This window comes from Prionailurus viverrinus, chromosome C1, assembly GCF_022837055.1.
Source record: "Prionailurus viverrinus isolate Anna chromosome C1, UM_Priviv_1.0, whole genome shotgun sequence".
Lineage (NCBI taxonomy): Eukaryota > Metazoa > Chordata > Mammalia > Carnivora > Felidae > Prionailurus > Prionailurus viverrinus.
The window spans coordinates 131,020,861-131,042,519 of record NC_062568.1 but is presented as its reverse complement, the minus strand read 5'-3'; the positions used below and the strand labels follow the sequence as shown (position 1 = coordinate 131,042,519).

General features: G+C 34.5%; 1 protein-coding gene and 1 pseudogene across 3 annotated transcripts in view; both read right to left on the bottom strand.

Annotated features, from left to right (window-relative positions):
• Nucleotides 1-21,659, bottom strand: part of DPYD (dihydropyrimidine dehydrogenase) — an 864,530-nt gene that overhangs the window by 654,113 nt on the left and 188,758 nt on the right. For all 3 annotated transcript variants that reach the window (XM_047871842.1, XM_047871843.1, XM_047871841.1), the window contains exon 4: nt 2,427-2,514. In XM_047871842.1, coding sequence (XP_047727798.1) covers nt 2,427-2,514 — 88 coding nt within the window. The remainder of the gene's footprint in view (nt 1-2,426; nt 2,515-21,659) is intronic.
• LOC125173057 (60S ribosomal protein L12-like) lies at nt 11,060-11,555 on the bottom strand (annotated as a pseudogene).

The window sequence follows — 21,659 nt, the reverse complement described above, 5'->3', positions numbered from 1 at the left end:
GTCCACTGGCAGAGCAGTGTGGGACAGCCTACATTGTACACAGCTGGTAAATACCTAAAAAGCTGAAGGCTTTAAAGAACAAGAATATCTGACCTTTTATGATTACTACAGTGATTCTTCAACAAAACACTACTTAACGATAGAATTCCCTAAATGTCTATAGAAAAATCACATTTTCAATTAAAAGTCTCCAAATATTTTCTCTTCATATAAAATCTGTTTAAATAAATAGCTAAGTATAACACTTCATTAGGCAATAAAGAAAACAAATTAATGAAACAGAAAGTTTTTCTAAAATAGGCTTCTGATCTTACTTAGACATGTTACAAACTTCTCAAAGAATACCATTATTCCATTTGTCTTTTTTTTTCCTATAAAATTGCATAAACCTTGAATGAATGGAGTATATGCTAATGAGAATCACAATATCAATAATGAATTTTGGAATATCTAGGGAACATCCAGCCAGCATGGATCATAATTGTAATATTGTCTCATGCTTAAAGTCAAGGCTGGTACCTTGGAAATAATTTTAGCCAAAACACATTAGACTTCAAACTCTGGACATTTTGTTTCACTCCTTTTCTGTGAAGTCATTATTAAACAAAGAAGGTTTCACATATAAGTTTCACATAAATTATTTATTTTCACATATAAGACAAAGGTCTTGTGATGATAGATGTGTGGTATACCATGAAGTTAATAAATGAGATCACTTCCTAGAATTCTTCTTCCTAATTACAAAACAAATATAAAGCATTGATAATTTCCTCTATGTCTAGGATTAAGTCTCAAATATTGAGCATAGAATTAATATATTTTCACAAGTGAATCCCAATCTAATTGCCTTGTCTCTTTCCCATCACTCTTTTTTATGTAATCTAGGCCCTTTTATAGCTACAATGAATTTATTACATCTGCCTAAACTTACCACATATATACATTCCTGCTTTTGTGCATGCTGAATACACTTTCTAGATTGCATAGGTTGCAGCACTAACCACATTCAATTATAGTTAGAGTGGTTTTTTTAAATTTTTTATGTACCTGCTTTTGCTTATAAATTATGAACTTCTAAAAGGCTGGGCCATAGCAGGGACGCAATACCTGTCACTGTGTTTGGTACATAGCAGCTACTCAATAAATATAACAGCTATAAAAATAGTAATCCCTTGTATACCATTTGCCATATTGAATGAATAGGATAATTAATAATTCCATATCAACAAAATATTTTTAAATAATAATAAATTATTATTTTCTAAATAATAATTCTAAATAATAATAAATTATTATTTTTTAATAATAATATGTTTGAGATTTTCACATACAAGTATTTAGTTTACACCACAACCTTGTAGGACAGATGCTGTCTTTCTTCTATAAATAAGCAATTTTTCCTGGGTTCACAATAAGTGGTCAATCTAAAATTTAACCTACACTTAAAATCCTAATAAAGATGACCATGTAGATTAATATCATACTGTATACCTAAGTTTTAATCTTTCTTTTGAAATCTTAAAACTATATAAATGTACCATTTTTCTCTTGAAATACTTTTTTAAAAATAATTGACATTGAGAAATGATGTTTATAAAAAAGGTACCTGGTTGTTGAAGGAGCATTTATTGGATTTTTACAGCATTTTAGAACATAAATGTCAAACCTTGTGAAACAAAGAATTCTCTACATCCTTATAGGAAGACCTCCTTCATCTCCTGCTCATTTGATAAAGCATCAGACACTTGGCGAAGAGCTCACAAATACTCGTTTCACAAAGAAAAGATACTATTAATTAATCATTTAATTAATCAGAAATTCACTAAGTGAATGAAAAACTGTGCTTAGTCTTACATTGGTTTTAAAAAAAAGGTTAAAACTCCTTTTGTTCTACTTATGCTCACAAAAGCCTATTTTCTATATTTTGGTGTTGGGGTTTTTGGTTATAAGTCTATCTAGTGTGTATGAATTATTCTGAATCTTAAATAAAATTATTTGAATTTTAGCCCCAGGGAAAAGTCCAATTCCTTGACGTGTCTCAGTGTGCCAGGCTTCATACTAAAACATATTTTAAAGCAGATATTTAATAAATTTGAAATGTGTTTTGATAATCAATGACAGTTCCTATCTATAAGCATTTACCAAGCTTAAGCTAGAGTCAATCTATTCAGTGAGTGCCTTGGATGAAAAAATCATTAATTTCAACACAAACTAGTTTTTTAAATCAATAAACAATAAACATGCATTTTTACAATAATTATATCAAAACATGGAAGAGGCTAATTAATACAATGTGCTACATTTTCACATGCCTATAGAAATCACATTTCTAATACTTTAACCCAATTTACCAAGACAGGTCATAGTAGATAGACATCAAGATCAAATGCTGTTAATTTTATTTGCAGAGCTAAATATGAATTTACCTTGTTTGCAATACTTGTGATGAATGATTTGATATCTAGATTAGTTGGACAGCTCTTCTGACAGGGGGCATCAGCACATTTCAGGCACCTAAGAAATAAAATAACCAGATAAAGAAACTATAAGGTAAGTGAGATAATATTATATATATTCTCTACCCTACACCCATTCAGAGTTAGTGTCTAGTAAGAACAAATAAAATTGTGCTATTTTTAGGTACAAAATCTTTTTTTAAGCAGTAAACATAGAGTATCTGTGTTTCATTTTTTGTACACCTTCTGAGATGTATAAAATAGCACCACTCAGGTTAACTGCCCCTTCTCTCCATGTTCCTCCTAGAGATTAAAAGGATCATATTTATTTAAGATACATCATTCACTCATTTACTAAATCAGTCTTTTTTGACCTCTCACTAAACTGACAATGCTCAGAGAATGCAGTCTTTAATGATAAAAGTTTTGTATGCCTTAAAGCCCACAATTATTATACACACACAAAAGCAAAGTCCCTGTCATTTTACTGCTTGTAACGTCCTTTCTTCCGCCCTTCGTCCCTCCCACTTTGTCTCCCACATTTCTTCTATCCCTCCTTCTTTCCCTCCCATCATCTCTCTCTCCTCCAATTTTCTGATGTTCTTTAACCTCCAAACTATTCACACGGCAACTGGCCTTTGTAGTACATGCTTCAATGCATAGCCCAGATCCACCCCCTTCCAGAATGAAGCATTTATTCCCCTGCTGCTGTGCCCTTAGTCAAAGAGAACAGGCTCAACCAAGGTCGTGTCCCCTTTCTAGTAGCAGCCTGCTTCCAATTATAGGTCAATGAAGAGGTTAGAGCCCAGTCCCCTTGCCCAGACTTGGGGAACAAGTCTGCAGAAATCCATTGCAGCCTTTATTATGGCTGTCTGTCCAATCCTGATTCCTTCACTGTTGCACAAATGTTGATCTTCTAATAAATTTCCTGCATACTAATCCCATCTCAGAATCTGCTTCCTGGAGAACCGACCAGAGACATGTTCAAACTTTAGTGTACCTAAGGACCAGCTTGGTAAATGTCACAGTTTCCACAGAGGAGCCCCTCCTGAGTCTGAGTTATTGGCTTGGGAAACTATTTTGAAAAAAAAAAAACTAAAAAGCCTTTGAGGTGATTCTGCTATACATGGTTCGATCCACACAGCAAGAATCATGATTGTTTAATTACTACTTCAGGACTGAAACCACGGGCTAGAATGGTCCTTAATTTGCACATTAATGTGTGTTATTCATTCATTTATTCATTCACTTAATAAAAATCTAATCAGTCCCTGTTACATGTCAGAACCTTGAATATGAGGATATAAAATTGATGACCACCATGGTCCTACTCTCATGCACCTTGCGATTTGAAGGAAGTTCACACATATAAATGCAACTGTAGTTGTCAATGTGAATTTGGGTGAAAATAGCATGCTCAGGGAGGATATCAGAGGAACTGTAGTACTGGAGGCGGAGAGTCAGGGAAAGCTGATTGGGAGGAGTAACACTCAAAAGGAAGACTGAAGAATGAGTGGGCATTAGGGAAGAGGAAAAGGGTGGGATTTGGAGTGTAAGGTCACTCAAGAGAATAAGTCAGTATGTACCCAGGTCTGGAGAAAAGTACAAGGTACATAAACTAATGCAGTCTGGTCTGTCACACAGTGAGATCAGGAGTAGAGAAGAATCAGGCTGGAGATCTGAAACTTAAGATACACCACTGTCACTCTTGTAAGAAGTCCAGAATTCTCCAAGAATTTCATTGAGAATGAATCCTACACTGCTTGGTGACAAAGGTGACTAGCTAGCTCATTTTCTATCTACTTCCATGTGTAAAGACCTTGGTTCATTTCCTTTGAGAAAACAATACTGGTCTCCTTGTCATTCTTTTGTGAGTAGGAGAGTTCTCTTCATTGTCTGAACCAATTTCTCAGCACCTAATTAATATCTTGTTTTTAAATCTGATCTCTTTTCTCTGGTTTGTGCCCTTAGCCTTCTCTCTAAATTAAATTTTACACAATGAGTACCGAAGGCTTTTCATAATCAATTGTCTTCTCTGAAATGTAGTCATTAAACCTCTCCCCTATCATTTCTCTAAATGCCATTGTTAGATTCACATTTATCATTTAGTTGAATTCCTATCTTCTCATACTTATGATTTTTTCCCTAAAACACTGTCACTGAGTTCAAAAAGAACTTCTTGAAAGTGTAATCAGCAGCATACATTGCAAAACAATGCAAACAGAGCATAATACATGGTCTATTTGGTCTATGATGTTGAAATGAGGTGATACTTTATGTGTTATCTTCACATGGATAAATATGTTGAGCATTATTAGTGGTTTGAAAGGATCTCCTATTATGTAGTAAAATAAAATAGCTAGAAATTTGTCAAATAATATGCCATCTTAAATATCTTCTAATTTATAAAAAAAAGTCATTTCAACAGTTTTAAAAATATCTGGCAATTCACAGGAATAAAGTAACAAATGTACTTATTTGTTTCATATGTGTATATGTATGTATATATATATGTCTGTGTGCATGTGTATACATATCATTTATGTCATATAGATTCTGCTTATCCCTAATGAACTCACAAGTTTCCTACCTTTCTTTTTTCTAATACCCAACCTGAATAATAAGGCAATTAAAATATAAAGTTATAATGTCAGCAGGTATGAATGAGCCAAATTAATGCACAGTGTATTGTCCTGTTCTTCTAGAGAAATCTTAAATTCAACATAAACAGATTCACTTAACAGCACTGACAATGTAAGGATTTTTAGTTGTGGTTATTAAGCCTCTTTACCAAATAATTCCCTTTTTATTATTGAGCTAGTTCACAAATAACAGCTGTTGGAAATGTCAGATGTTAATGAGGCAGGGCAATGCAAACCTGAATTGTAGCATTCTTTTTTTCTTTGGTGCCATGAATATGCCAGAATGGGCAGACTCTGATAATAATACCATCTTGCAATTCTCTAAGCGCTCTGCAGACTAAAGTGCATCGGGCTGCCATTAATCCCACTTATCACTCTGACAGCTCAGTAATTACACTACTGCTATAGCCAGGTAGTCCTAATAAAATATCAACCACTGCACTGGAATGCATACTGGTGAGATGTTTTATTAAACTTGGGGGGGGGGGAGGGTTGATCATCAAGTGACATTAGTGTTGACCTATTTTTCTATTTGACAATAAATTATCCTTTGACCATGCCATAATAGATATTACAGAGTGCATTTACTGTACCAAATCAGAAAGGTACTGCATTACAATGATGTAGGCAAATGGTGTAAATAAAATAGCAGAAATGCATGTCAGAATGTTATTACCTAAATTGCTTTAAATGATTGATACCATGAAAAATCACAGACACAGTACTTAGGGGAATATGTCAACAATTATTGTAAACCACCATTCTACATAAATTTTTCCTAAGAAGTAACATTTAAATTACACTTGTTTTTATCTTCATTCATTTAATTCCCCTTTTATGTTTCAAAGTTACTCTGTTATAATGCAATTTATTTTTAAATGCACTATAAGAGCCAAAAGTTAATTCAGATAAACAATCATGTAATATTTTTAATCCCCAAATAATTATATTTATACCAAAAGGAGTATTTTAGATTTTTTAAAGCAATGAAACATCTTAGATTTTTTACTAGTGATAAACTTTTTTCATTTCCACATTTAATAGAGGGCATAACAATGGATTTCATTAAGAACAAAATATAGAATCCTTAATAATGTTAATTTTTCATGATTCAACATGACCATAAAAAATGTATGAAAACTTTAGTACTGCTACTTAAGGGACAAAAAATATTAAAGATATAAAGATCTTTCTCCAGGGAAAGGGAGCCATGATTCCTCTCCCCAAATATTAGTGAGCTTGGACAGTTTTACTCTATAGAATAACACCAAAAAAAATTATACTAAGTAAAGAAATGAACATTTCATTCTTTACACATCTGAGAACAGATGCCTGCTTCTTTTATTGTTAAGCATCCATAGCAGCTGGAATTGTGACCTATGCTTGTTAAAGAATTTTCTAATCCATGAGTTTAAATAACAGTTTCTTCCTCAATTAAAAAAAAAATAAATCAGAGGCACATGGGTGGCTCAGTCAGTTAAGTGTCCAACTCCTGATTTCATTTCAGGTCACGATCTCACAGTTGTGAGATGTAGCCTCACATCGGACTTGGTGCTGGGTGTAGGCTTGCTTAGGATTCTCTTTCTGCTTCTCTGCCCTTTCCCCACTCATATTGCATTGCCTTTGTTTTTTTGCTAGACTGGGTTCAATCAAGTTAGCACTGTTTGATCAGGCTATGTATAATCTACACTAGTCTATATGTAATCAAACTGAGCAAGTTAATATTTACCTAGAAAAATTTTAAGATATTTTCCTAACATTGATGTTGTGTTACCTCAGATCTTTGGAAGATCTACCTTGATTTGCAAGGTCTAACTAACTGAAATGTAGTGGATAGGTATAGGACCTAACCTCCATACCCTATAATCACCAGTATAGGCAAATATGTAGTCTAATATCCTACCCCAATTTGGCAATATTTCTACTGAAATGGCACATAATTGAATGGAAGGAATGTAAATCAAGGAATGTAAATCAACCCCTGGGGGGGGGGGTTGGAAGTGTTTAATATATATCTGAGTTCCACAGCTTGCAATCCTTGTACCAGATCCCATCACAATTAAAAGACCCAAGAAAGATGGTTGATATCTTTAAAACATAATGAGACCAATTCAATGTTCTGATATATGAAACAGTCAAGAGCAATTCTCAGATGCCAAATATTCTCTTTACATCTCTCAATATTCAATTAATAGCCTCTCCTATATGTTTCCTGACTCTGCTTCTCTAATTACACAACAAATTCTTACTAGCTCAGGGATACTTGGAACTAACTTTGAATATTCGTAGTATATATCTTGGCCCAGCTTCTACAGTCAGCTGGCTGGGAAGGTATAGCAACATTGTTAAAGGTAACTGAACTTTTTAAGTTGTGCACCAATCTGTCTTGGTGATGCTGAACCAGTGATATTCATGTTTTAGACTTTTAATAATTACATAATTTGTAGGTAATATGAAAACATAATTTTTAACTAGACTATTTATCCTCTAGAAATTACCATTCATTTATAGGTGTTTTAAGACAGTTCAAAACAAGCAAGATTTAGAACAGAACACAATTCATAGGACCGATACTCAAAATATCTTGTTGGATTATCATGATCATGAGTCTAGTGATAAAACATAGTTAAAAACTCTTCTACAATCTTTCTGTAGTCTATATCAGAGAATTACTGGTTTTCTCAGATATGAGTGGCTAAAAAATGTCTTTTACACTTTTTGTATATTTTTAATTAAAAGGAAGGCCTTCAGTTAAATTTTGATACTCATTTTTGATCTTCATATATGACTGATTCTTAAAAATTAATAAGATGGCTTTTATTTCCACTTCATAGATGAGAGTATTGAGGCTCCAGAAATCTCCCAGAAGTATAAGGAGACCAGTGGCCAAGGCAGTTGAGGAAACTACTAAAATGCATTTACCATCTTACACTCAGGACTATCCCATTCACGTATGAAGACAGGTTAGAATTTTAAAAGATGATGTTCTACTGACCTTATCTCTTTGCAACATCACTGCCTCCTTGCCAGAGTAATTTGAAGACAGAAAAAAGCAGTTAAGATGTCACAGCTAGAAAAAGGCTACAGTATCCTCTCTCTTGGAGTCCAATTTTAGTTTAAGGAAAAAAAAGTAAAAGGTTTCAAGAAGCTTCTCAAGTCAAGATGAAAACATTAGGGTTTTACAATCTCACATGGTTTCAAAGGCTTATATAACCTTAGTCATTGAGGCACTAATTCCTAAATTTAGGAAGCTAATTTTATTACATTTTAATAACTTTGGTATAGCCACTTCTATTAGAAAGACACTTTTTAAACATATTTTATTTTTTTAATTAAGTATGCTAAAAAACCTCAAGAGCAGAAGAAGCCACAAATTCATGTATATCTTACCCTACAAGCAAATCAAACAGTTCCATAAAAACTTAGTGCATACAACCTTCTGAAAAATTTTTAAACACATTTTCCTATTTTACTACACAAAGAGAGTATCATCATAAGTCTTTGAGGATGCTGCTCTTAAGAGCAGTTTAAACTTAGATTTTTCTCTTTCTTACAAGAGAAGATGGAAATTGAAAATCAGTTTTTGTGTCGCACACAGGTGGAAAAAAAGGATGGGGTGGAATCAGTGTACCTGAATAACTGTAGGAAGAGTCGCTGAAAGAAAATAAACACACCACTGCTACATACAGAAGATAAAACCAAGTGGGTATGAAAAGAGAAACAAGTCTAACTAAAGGAAGGGGAGTCAATCCTCAAGGCTTTCAGAATCTACTGGGGCTTTAAAATATTAGAAATAGAAATACTAAACAATAAGACAAGATTTAAATAACATTACCAAACAACAGTATCATAATGTGTAAAGAAAACAAAATGTATTTGCCAAATGTATGGTACTGATGATAATTACGCTAAGACTTACGGGGGAGAATGGGATCACTAAAGGTTGTAGTAGCACGGAAAGAGCACCCTCATTTCCAATTTCTCTCTGTTACCAATTTATTTAAAGAGTAGAGCATCATACCTACCAACTATTGTTGAAATTGTTGAAATGGAATAAAATATAAGTTACTGCAACTATTAATTAATATTACACATTCATGTTTTTTATATATCAATAATATAGAAACAGTTAAAGTCGACGAATATAAAACAAAGATAAAAATATTTATTTAATGTTTTTCTGCCTAGGAGACATCTAGATATTAAAATCTCTAATATAATTTGATCCCAGTCACTTGCAGTCTACAGAGGCAGACTTTAATAATTAAGAAAAACAGAGAATATCATTGATAAAAGCTCTGCTTTATGTCCTGAAGGGGTGGTCTTCTTGGCAACACTCTCTTAGGAAACCATCCTTTATCCATCTTACAGATGGTGGGGATTGAGAATACTTAAGGAGACTAAGGAAGATGCTAGATTCAAGAAGAAGATAAAGAGCTTTCTCTGTCTTGCAGTAATGACATAGTGATAAGCCATGTACCTAGGTTAGAGTTCCTTGCAAAATCTGGCTATTCTAAAAGCAGCCAGCAAAAATAAGACTGAATATGTATATGTGTACACACACACACACACACACACACACACACACACACACACAGACTTATGTAAATTGTAATGTTAACTAAGTGCTCAAATGTGCTTGCTTCTCCAAAGCCTTTAAATGTACTCACTGAGAAAGCATAGCACACAGGTGAAGAGAGAAGGCTCTGGTGCTTGAGTGCCCGTATTTAATTACTGACTTCACTTTATTGGTTTTAAGACTTTAGGCAAATGACTTAAATTCTCTGGGCATCAGCTTTCTCACATGCAAACGCAGAGAATAATTTGTACTTCAGAAATTTATTATAAATTTTTAAATTATATATTCACATTAATAATATGTACTTCTTTAGTTACTTAACAGGCTTTCTTATAATCATTAAAATGCTCTGAAAGTTATATGGTACTTTCTCTAACGTGGAAGGAGTTGCTTAAGAGTCACAGCACAATGTTTTACTGCTATTTATAGACAGTAAACAGAGTGGATATCTGACAAACATAAATATATGCTTAAAGTCTTCATTCTCTCATTATGAGTTTTCAAAAGGAAGAGAAATTATTTCTATCTCAGGAGAATCAGAGAAGCCTTCTTTGACAGAGATACTTATGCTAGAGTAGGAGCATAAGTGGGATTTTACCATGTGTAGATATGAGTATACCAGAGCTTACTATCAAAAGCAAGTTCTGGCTGCATATTTGTTGTTCTCTGTAAGACACACAGCAGCTACCATGGATCATATACATTTTAAGTACCAATAATGTGGAGTGAGAGAATGAATGAAAGGAATGAGGGGAAAAGAAACTTCTACCTAATGCAATCCAAAAACAAGACAAAATAAAACAAAAAGACTACAGATTCATCCAGGGCAGAGACTATAATTCATCTTTGGTTCTCAGTATCTACGCTAGCAGTTGGCCCATATGGAGTTGCTCATACATGTTTATGGAAAACTCGTTATTCACTGCACTTCTTCAGGAATCAAATCCCTAAAACACATGTCAATCTCATCAGTGATCCAAGGCTGTTTATACTGAATCCTTTCTTCTTAGGGCTTCGGTTTGTTGCTCCATGCTAATAGTATGAGGTAAAAAATAATCTCCTCTTAAAAATTAGTTAAATTCTAAGATGACAGGTTGGACTACACAATATACTGTGAAGTTTGTGCTTTTGAAAATACCTATATCCTTACTAAAAGTGTAACTTATCTTTATTATGGATGTATAGCCAAGCATTTATCTGAGGAATGCAAATTGGAAATATGAGAATATATGTGATAAAAGAGGCTTTTCTTTATTCCTGCTCCACAGATCATCTCCTAGTACCTCCATATTTTCATGCCTATGTTAGACATATTTCTCCCTTCCTTTTTTTTTTTTTGGCTGTCAAATGATCCTTTATTGAAATATTTTCCATTGTGGTTCTTACGTAGCTGGGCATTCCACAGCACCACTAATGACATCATCTATGATGTCATGAGGGTGGCTGCCATCAACCTTGCAGCCCACAGGATCTCCTTAATGGTTCCGGAGAGTATTCTGGCTAAAGACTGGTGCTGCATCTGTGGGGCAATGTTGACAATATCATCAAAAGTGATATTTCCACTGTGCTTAATGTTTTTCTGCTTCTTTCTGTCTCTTGGCGGTTCCTTGATGGCTTTGAAATTCAGGGCAGAGGCAGAAGGTACCACCTAAATCTGGTCCTTTCTGTTTTAAATGTTCAGTTTCACTGTAATCCTCAGATCCTCCAAATCACCAGTTGCGTTGGCAATGTCATCACTAACCTTTTTTGGAGACAGACCATGGAGCAGATCTTCGGGGCAAGGGCAGACCTGGCACTGACTTCCCCACCACTGTACCTCAGGTATATGACTTTGACCTCACTGGGAATGGACTTAGGCAGCATGGTAGAGGCAGCTGGTGTCTGATGAAAGCGGATTCAGGATGACAAAAGACAGCTGCACATTTCCTTCTTCTGAGCCCAAGGCCAAAAGCACTCCCTTCCTCTTCTCAATTGCTGCCACATGGTAAGGTAGCAATAAAGAACTTCTTACCCTCCATGGAAGGGTAGCACTTTCCTATATACTATCTATGTACAAATATGGTCTTTCCCTAGGTAACTATTTATAATTAATAAAATACCTGTATTTATATGCCATTTTAATTTGAATAAGTTTATATACATGTGAATATATATACCCATAATAAAATCAGTTACATGTTTAGTTAGCAGGTAGCCATTTTCAAAAAATCAAGCCTCACAATACATTTTATAATCCTACCTACCATTTTCAACTTAACTACAAGTTATGTGTATTTTTTCCAACCCAGCATACAGTTGCTCATCACAATTGTGGTTCCCCTCACATTCTAGGCAGCTGTTAGATGATGCTCAATATACTTTTGATCCTTTACAGACCTTAGAGGGAACTGGGTGACAGTACTGACAGTTTTTATTATAGCTTTCCTACTACTCAATAATCTTATTTCACCTGGACTATATCCCCAGTAGTGTCATAAACTCTTTGATTTATATTGAGGATCTTTCCAGGCTTCTTAGAAAAAAAGACATAATTTTTTATAGCATATCCATATGCTGTGCAAATTATCTTCTCAAATTTTGAACCACCTGTTGTATGTTTAACTTAATGTCAATGAAGCCTCTATATGAAGGTAACAAAAAAGTGATATATATTAGTCATAGATGCCCTAAAAGTCAACTTATCAGTAAGTTTCAAAACTGAAAAAGCTGTATATTTTGTGACTTATGTGAAGGCAATTTCAGAAATAATATAACAGTAATAGTAATACTAACAGACTGTTATTTGGTTTCTAATAATAAAGACATAAAATAGAAAAAAAGTAAAATAGTTTAATCAACAAATAAAATAGGCTATTTATTATGATACAATTCCCGGATTTACGTGACACATTAACTATGAAAAAATAATATGTGTAAATATGTAAACCTACTTAAGGGCAGTGGGCTAGTATTTTAGATTTAACTTTATACAATGTTATACGGCTTGAGTTCTTTTTTTTGTAATGAGCAAGTATAACATGTAATTTAAAATTTAACATACTTTGACACTGGCAACTAAAATCACAATATCCTGTGTAATTTTAATTTTTTTACTTTGGTCATTTGAATTGACCAAGGAAAAACTAACCAATGATGCTGCCATAGTCTCTTTTCCTTTCCCTGAAAACTCCAAAAGTCTTCTGAAAGATTCAGTCAAGAGTTTTTAAAAAGAGTTTTAACAATGGAATATACTTCTGAGTAGCTGGTGGTTCACAAAAGCTAACAGAACAAAGGGTTAGGTCTCCTCAAATAAACAGTGAGTGAGTGATAGCACAAGTACTGAAGGGACTCATTAAGTTAAAACAACAGTGGAAGAAACTGTTTGGCCTTAAAATAATACTATATCATTCACCAATAATAGAATTCAGAAACAAATTTATCCACATGTTAGCTATCTAGGTATTATAGCACAGTAGGAATAATTCAACCTAAAGTTATGAAAAAACCACTATGTTCTAAGTTCTGTGCTGGTGAAGGGGAGAATTTACTGAAGTTTACTTGAAGACGGTTAAAAATAAACTGGACTTAGTTCATGTAAAAGAGATTTGTCTAGGGTTTTTTTTTTCTTTCTAAGTGCAACAGCGACTATATTTCAGGTGCTGAAAGAACAGATTTGGAGAGCAATAGCCAGATCTGGATTTTCTTCCTGTTGGAACTATTCAGTTTCATGAGTGCAACCTACACAATTTATCTAAAAGTTTTCCTCCATAAAAAGGATGTCATTTCCCCCTTTCAAAAAGTAAACACCTGCCTGCACACAATTAATTTAAATTAAATTTAAATTTAAATATTCATTCCTAATTGGAATCTATGTTGATGATCCTAAGTAAAAGAAGAATGTATTCAGCACAATTTTTTTTAAAGATCATGACATTCTCCTGCTTACAGGAGAATTTTTGACAAAATGACCCTTAAGCCTTGGCTCCTACCTGATTCATTCCTACAGTTCCAGCTATACCACTTGTCCTACTCTAGAGCCCTCTGGTTCTATGAGCACAAGTCATTTTTCAGCCTCTAAGCATTCCAGTATGTTCTCTGCCTCAAAAGCCACACTTGAAGCCTGCTTCAGAATTCAGTTTAGGTGTTTCTCATGGAGCTCCCTGGTACTTGCCATTCCAATCTCCCAAAGCACCCTGTGGGTTCCTTTATCAAAGCAATTATCACATTGGAATGCAACAGCTGGTTCACTTTCCTGGTGTCTCTTCTATTTCCTCTTTCAGTGAGAAATGGTTGTGTTCCTTTGTCTTTGCTGTTGGTTTTCTTGGAAATAGATTAATTTGAAACTGGATAAAAAAGGCAGCCAGAATTTTAGTAATAACTCCAGTTACTGCTGTTAATGTTTGGAAAAAATATATCTTTTAATAATTTTTCTTCATACTTATGTAAATAATATACACATATAATGGAAAATGTTTATATTTTAATTTATTGAGTAAATATTTATTTAAAGCTAGTACTATATGCTAGCGCTATGCCATGTTTTAAAAGTATTATCTCATTTAATCTTCATATTCACTCAATGAGGCAGAAATAAATATTAACTCACTATATCTTTACAAGAACCTGATGGGATAGGTACTGTTGTAATTCTCACTTTAAAGATAAAGACAATAAGGTACACAATTCCCTTCTCTGTTTTAGGTTTGAAATATTTTATTTCCTATTTCTGTGATCCTGGTGATCATTAAGAAGTTAATAAAAATACCCTAAGGGTCTGTGATTGACAGTTTTCTCTTCTATTTCATTCTAAAATCTTAATAGCATATGATAATGTCAGAGCTTGCCTCACAGTTTGTGAAATCCAGATTCAGGACTCTTATCCAGGTCTGACTTTCTCCAAAGCCCAGCCTGTAGGCATCATCATTTCCTTTCTCTAGTAGTTTTCCTTGTAATGATAGCCAGTAGCCCCAGAGAACCTGAGAAAGATTTTCTGATAGAACAGATAAAAGCCATGCATGTTATAGCATTATTATGCTATATATTCCATAAATGGTTGCCTTAAAAAACAATCTAACAAAACTCCTCATTTACTTAACAAAGTACTCAGCAATAATACTTGCAGATCCTGATATCTTTACAAAGCATTTTCTTATATGTAAATTACCCATCAAGGAATTAGGAAGATCAGTCTTTCCAACAGAAATACCAGACAGACAAAATAAAAGCAATTAGAAACATTCTACAATATCACAAATAGAAGTCATAATAGATACAATAAAAACATATTTCACATCTATAATCATGACCAAGCCCAAAATAATTATGTCACTATGCAACATTTGGAACATTATATACTGCAGCAAAAAAAAAAAGTAAAGGTCAAAATGTCCCCATTAAAGTTGCTGTGCAGACCACTATTACTCCCTATGAGTTTCTCTCTGAAATAACTTAGACATTATTCCAGTCCTTAGGAGTTTATGCCTAAGAGTTGACGCTGACATTGCACATGAAGAATATGCAGAACTTTCAGGAAATTAATGAATATGGGAGAAAAACAGATAAGAATATAAATGCTTAATCTTCACAATTTAATTCATATCTTAAGGTGGACCAAAATTTCAGGCAATGGCACTGCTTGGTAAAGGAACTAATGTGAAAATGGCCTGATCATTATCAGAACATTCTTACAAAAAATTATTCTAAAAAAAATTAGCTTACAAGCTAAAGGACACAAATTCAGAAATAATACCTTGAACATAGTCATCAAAATTAGCTGCCTACAGCTTGATACAATTTAAACTGTAAAAATAGGAAAATAAAAAAGCTAGGGGCAAATAATATATATTTTTGTAAAAATGGAAAATTCCATTGACTATGCTTCTCATTATAACACTGACAATGTTGTCATAGTATGTTACATGCACGAATAAATTTAAGAAAGCTGAATGAAGAATTCCAGTGAAGGTAATAGAACTTAAATGTGTTCATGGTCTGTGGAATCTTAACATATTATTTCCTTTGTTCTTTTGTTCTTTCCTTCCTTCCCTACTTCCTCAATCAACAAATACGTACAGTGCATTTGTTATTTGCTAGGTATTTAGGTAGATGGTAAAGATACCAATATGAACAAGACATGGACTCTGCCTTCAAGAAGCTCACAGTGAAGAAGTCAGACTCATGAATATACGTTCTCATGATGCGAAGGTATGGTAATGGAGAGGTGAGAGATACACAGACTTGCCCCAAGTTTAGAGGTACCCCCATCTGTTCACTCCTCTAGCTTCAACACCAATATAACGCTAAAAATACAATAAGTGGATTTTTTTTCTTCAGACTGTGTGTGTGTGTGTGTGTGTGTGTGTGTGTGCGCGTGTGTCTGTGTCTCTTATGGGCAGGCCAAGAAATATAGAACTTGAGGAAGATATGTGAAAGACTAGAAGTATTTACTACCATCTACTGAAAGTGGCATAGAGCTCTCTGCTCAACTACTTCTGGATTCATCTCAGTCGCAAACAGATCATCTCTTAACTGATCTCTCTTCTTTTACCCATATACAATCCATTAAGTACTTATCACAAAACACCAAAAAGGAAATGTAGTGTGATGGATTCTGGATTTAAACCCAGCTCTATCCTTATTAGCTTTGTGATCCCAGAACAATTATTTAAATTCTTTGTGCCCCCAACTTTTTCCTATATCTTGCTAATTATAGGCTAGACATCATACCATTATAGGGATGATTTAAAAAAATTAACATATGTAAAACATTTAGTGCCTGCCTTATAAGTGCTCAATAACGTAAATCATTGTAAATTGTATGTATGATTATCTACGAACAATGGAGAATACAATGGAATAAATGAGCACTGTTTTTCAGTAGCTACTGGGAAGCACAGTTTTATGGTGAAATTGTAAAATAATAATTACCACGTGGTTCCTGTGAAAATTAAATGAGATAATTATGAAGAGCACCAACAACATCATGCTCATAGTAGCTGCTCAATAAATGAAAAACATAAATGAAAAATATCTTCCAAGCCAATTCAAGGGAGCTTGTAGAATACAGAAGTGAAGTGGTATAATTTTGAAAAAAAAAAGTATAACCAGGAGAGATCATGAGGAATAAAATATGTAAGATATAAGTGCTAGTACATCCATAAGGTTTTTAATGAAATTAGCAGCCACACCACAGAGCCAAGCATGTCTACAGATACATAGCATGATGAGTTACACTTAGCAGTGACTTGGTACTCATTATTTCATTTCTCCAAGTGATCTCTTCTTTACTTCATCAATAACAGTTTTGATGAGACTGCTTCTGTAACCAATTCCACATTTGGGTAGTCAGTGTAGGCAAACCTAATTTGTCAACAATGAAAAGACGCATTAGAAACTAGGATGGTGGGAGTAGTCAGGGGGGCAAATGAATCTCCCTTTGTCAAGGGAAACTCTGTGATAGAGGTATACTTCTTTTTGACTCCTTTATTTCCCACACCTAAAATGGATATTCTTCCAATACATGAATTTCATATGATGAGACACCTAAGTTTTCAACTTTAAGTATACAGAAAGAGAAAGAGAAACTTGTTTAAAAATAAGTTTGGAGAATACATTTTTCTTATGTACCACATTTTCATTCAAGCTGTGAAATGTCCCACCTCTTCCCATCTTGCCATTTTTTTAAGGTGAACTTCTCAGAACAAACCCACTGAGAAGAAATTTGTTTGCAAGCTAGGCAGATATTAATCTATTCTCCCAGCATAGTGGATGCATAAATCTTTTTTTATTGAAGAGGTGTTGTTAAAGTTCTATATATAAGGCGACAGTACAATATTGACTTTGGTAATGCTAATACAAAAGCAGTATTTTTAGTTAAACATATTATATTCTTTCCATTTTCCTGCCTTTGTTTTTGCTTTTTCCCTTAATACAAAATGCATAATTCCTCACTCATACACCTCATCTGACAAATTCCTGGGTATCTTCCAGGATATAACACAGGTAGCATTTCCTCTTGAGAAGCCTTCCTCAATTACCTCCTCACTTCTTAAAGGTTATTAATTTACTTCTTCATATCCCCACATTTTTCACATTTTTATATAATTATTTTTTTTTAATTAACTGCATCCACAAATAGCTGATAGGTCTCAGGAGGACAATCATTCATTCAACAAATATTGTTTGAGTGCCTGTTAGGTGCAAGGCCATGGGAAAATAATGGCTACTAAAACAGACACAGATACTTCCTTTCTGTAGCTTGGAGTTAAACAAACAAACAAACAAACAAACAAACAAACATTTCTCTGCAAACAAAGATGAATTGTGATAGCATAAAGCAATGGGATTAAGGGATCCTGGAAGTTCTTCCTGCCATCTCGAGGATGAGTAGAAATCAACTAGATTGAGAAGAGAAAAGGAGGAGGCAGAGGAAACAGATGTGCAAATGCCATGAGATGGCAGGAGGCTCAGCAGGTTGGAGGGTTTGAAGGAAGATCCTGGTGTCTGGAGCAGGAGAGTGAGGGGGAGGGTGTCTGACAAGGGCAGAGAGACTGCTGATTTAGTCCAGTACTTCCAGCAGCTAGCCATACCAGCTGCTCAACAAATGTCAGCTGAATAAATAAATGAGTAATAATAATAATAAAAAGAGGACTATGCACAAGCTTGAATTTTGAGGGTTTGTATTATTCTTACCTTGGGAAAATTAAAATTTTTACAAGGTAATTTACTTCCCATTACTACAAACAGAAATATTTTTGCCTTGTTAAGACTTTCCTCTTTTCATATACTTAAAAGTAATTTAGAGAGCTATAATTCAGTACTAAATACAGTATATAAAGTATTTATGATCAGCTAATTTGAAAAACAAGCATATTACATACATCTGCTTCCAAAAGAAATATTTGTAGTATTTTCGAAGTTTCACTGTGGATTCCAAAGGGATATAAATTCTGTAATCTCTTTAGGGGGAAAAATGATCATCATTTTCCACATACCCTTATCAAATGAAGGAAGTTTGGACCTCAACATTTTTTTGTCTGCACTACTAAATTCCCATAATGCACACTGTCGAAGTAAAAGGAACACCTGCCCCTGATTATATCATTTATAGACATCTCCCATCACACAGTGATTCAGTCATGAAGCAAATATACTTAAAAATAAACTCTCAGAGGAAAACACATTCAAGAATCTAATTCATAACTGCCTTTCTACATTGAAAAAGCACTGAGCAAAGGGTGCTTTCTGGGTCCTATTCTGTTACTGACAAATTATACAACTCTGATCAAAGCATTAACCTGATTTAGTCTCAGTTTTCTTATCTTTCAGGAATGGGTAGGCAATTAGGTGACTTCTAGTACAAAAAGACCATGATCTGATGTTCTCTTCATATGTTTCTCAAATGTTAAGATATTATGACAGTAAAAATCTTTCAAAAAACAATAACAAGGACCACATTCAGTTTTCAGTTGGGGGGAAGTTCGATAAAGAATCACCAAAATTTGGGGGCACCTGGGTGGCTCAGTTGGTTAAGCATTCGACTTTAGCTCAAGTCATGATCTCACGGCTTGTGGGCTAAAGCCCATGGCTTTGGGCTCTGTGCAGACAGGTCAGAGCCTAGAGCCTGCTTCAGATTCTGTGTCTCCCTCTCTCTCTGCTCCTTCCCTCCTGGTGCTGTGTCTCTCTCTCTCTCTCTCCGTCTCTCAAAAATGAATAAACATTAAAATTTTTCTTAAAGAAGAATCACCAAAATTTTAAACTCTGAACATTTTCTTTTGAATGAGAAAAAATATTTCAACAAACGGAACATAGTTTGAAACTTACAGTGATACCTCTCCTAAAATTTCATTAGCAGTGTGGAAATTGTTACTTTAAAAGGAAAATGAAGAATTTGAAAAAAATCCAATCCACAGCAATAAAAATGGTAAAGTATCTGACAACTGTGTTCAGGTCCAAAATGTTCAGCTACATTAAGTGATGAGGATCACTTTTCTCCACTCTGTATTTCTTGGCAGTCTGACTTAATTTTGGATTAAGTCCTTAAAAAAGCTATTTAATTCCATTTTTAGGTATAAGGAACTGATCTCCTCTACCTATACTACAATAAGAAATTTCCATTTATTTCTATCTACATCATGCCATTTTAGCACCCAGCAAAGGAAACATCAAGCTTCTTTTCTAGAAAGTGTACCACAAAATAATCAAAAGAATACTGAGTGGGGCCAGAAAATAGGGATTTATATCCTGTCACTGCCACTAGGAGGTTATGGGGATTGGATAAGCCATCTAATCTTTCTTTGTCTAACATTTTCCATTTGAGAAATGAGATAATACTTATTTTAGAATCATTAGAAATACATAAAGTGTTAAACACAAGTAGCTATTCAAAACACACTTATTCACTTGTATATTCTGCTAGTGTCCATACCTACCCCACAAATGTGTAGCATGCCTCCCTGGAGCTAAGTCTTATGGATTATGTTATGTTTACTTACTACCCTACCTATAAACCAGCATTTTTAAATCCCACAGACACAAACCTATTCTAGTCTATGCTTCTTAAAATTGCTACAATCCTGGCTTTTGAATCTTCAATGCCCATTTGGCTTCTAATGTTATACTTATTAACTCTTAAGTAATCTAACAAATTTATCCATATGGCTTCTTCTTAACCTTGTAACTGTCTGATATTTTCTTTCCCTCTAGCCATCAAGTAATGTCAGAGTAGAAATTTGCATTTATCCAAACTAACCTTGGTATATTTAGAAGATAAGTAATGAATTATGTTTTTAATACTATGTAGAAACCACTACATACTGATTTTTAAAAATGTTCTGTTTTAGATTAATACTTGTAAGACAAAAAATTTTATACTGTCTTGCCACCTTCCACAATCTTTTACATATATAAATTGGTGGTAAGCTCACAATGCCAAACTGAGATGATACTAAGAAAAGAAATGACTGGGGCACCTGGGTGGCTCAGTTAAGCGTCCAACTTCAGCTCAGGTCATGATCTCACGGCTCGTGAGTTCGAGCCCTGTGCTGGGCTCTGTGCTGACAGCTCAGAGCCTGGAGTCTGCTTCAGATTCTGTGTCTCTCTCATTCTCTGCCCCTCCCCTGCTCGCATTCTCTTTCAAAAATGAATAAACGTTAAAAAAAATTTAATATGAAATTTATTGTCAAATTGGTTTCCATACAACACCCAGTGCTCATCCCAACAGGTGCCCTCCTCAATACCCATCACCCTTCCTCCCCTCCCTCCCACCCCCCATCAACCCTCAGTTTGTTCTCAGTTTTTAACAGTCTCTTATGCTTTGGCTCTCTCCCACTCTAACCTCTTTTTTTCCCCCCTCCCCCATGGTCTTCTGTTAAGTTTCTCAGGATCCACATAAGAGTGAAAACATATGGTATCTGTCTTTCTCTGTATGACATTTCACATAGCGTAACACTCTCCAGTTCCATCCACATTGCTTCAAAAGGCCATATTTCATTCTTTCTCATTGCCACATAGCATTCCATTGTGTATATAAACCACAATTTCTTTATCCATTTGTCAGTTGATGGACATTTAGGCTCTTTCCATAATTTGGCTATTGTTGAGAGTGCTGCTATAAACATTGGGGTACAAGTGCCCCTATGCATCAGTACTCCTGTATCCCTTGGGTAAATTCCTAGCAGTGCTATTGCTGGGTCATAGGGTAGGTCTATTTTTAATTTTTTGAGGAACCTCCACACTGTTTTCCAGAGTAGCTGCAGCAGTTTGCATTCCCACCAGGAGTGCAAGAGGGTTCCTGTTTCTCCACATCCTCACCAGCATCTGTAGTCTCCTTATTTGTTCATTTTAGCCACTTGGACTGGCATGAGTTGATATCTGAGTGTGGTTTTGATTTGTATTTCCCTGATGAGGAGTGACGTTGAGCATCTTTTCATGTGCCTGTTGGCCATCCGGATGTCATCTTTAGAGAAGGGTCTATTCATGTTTTCTGCCCATTTCTTCAATGGA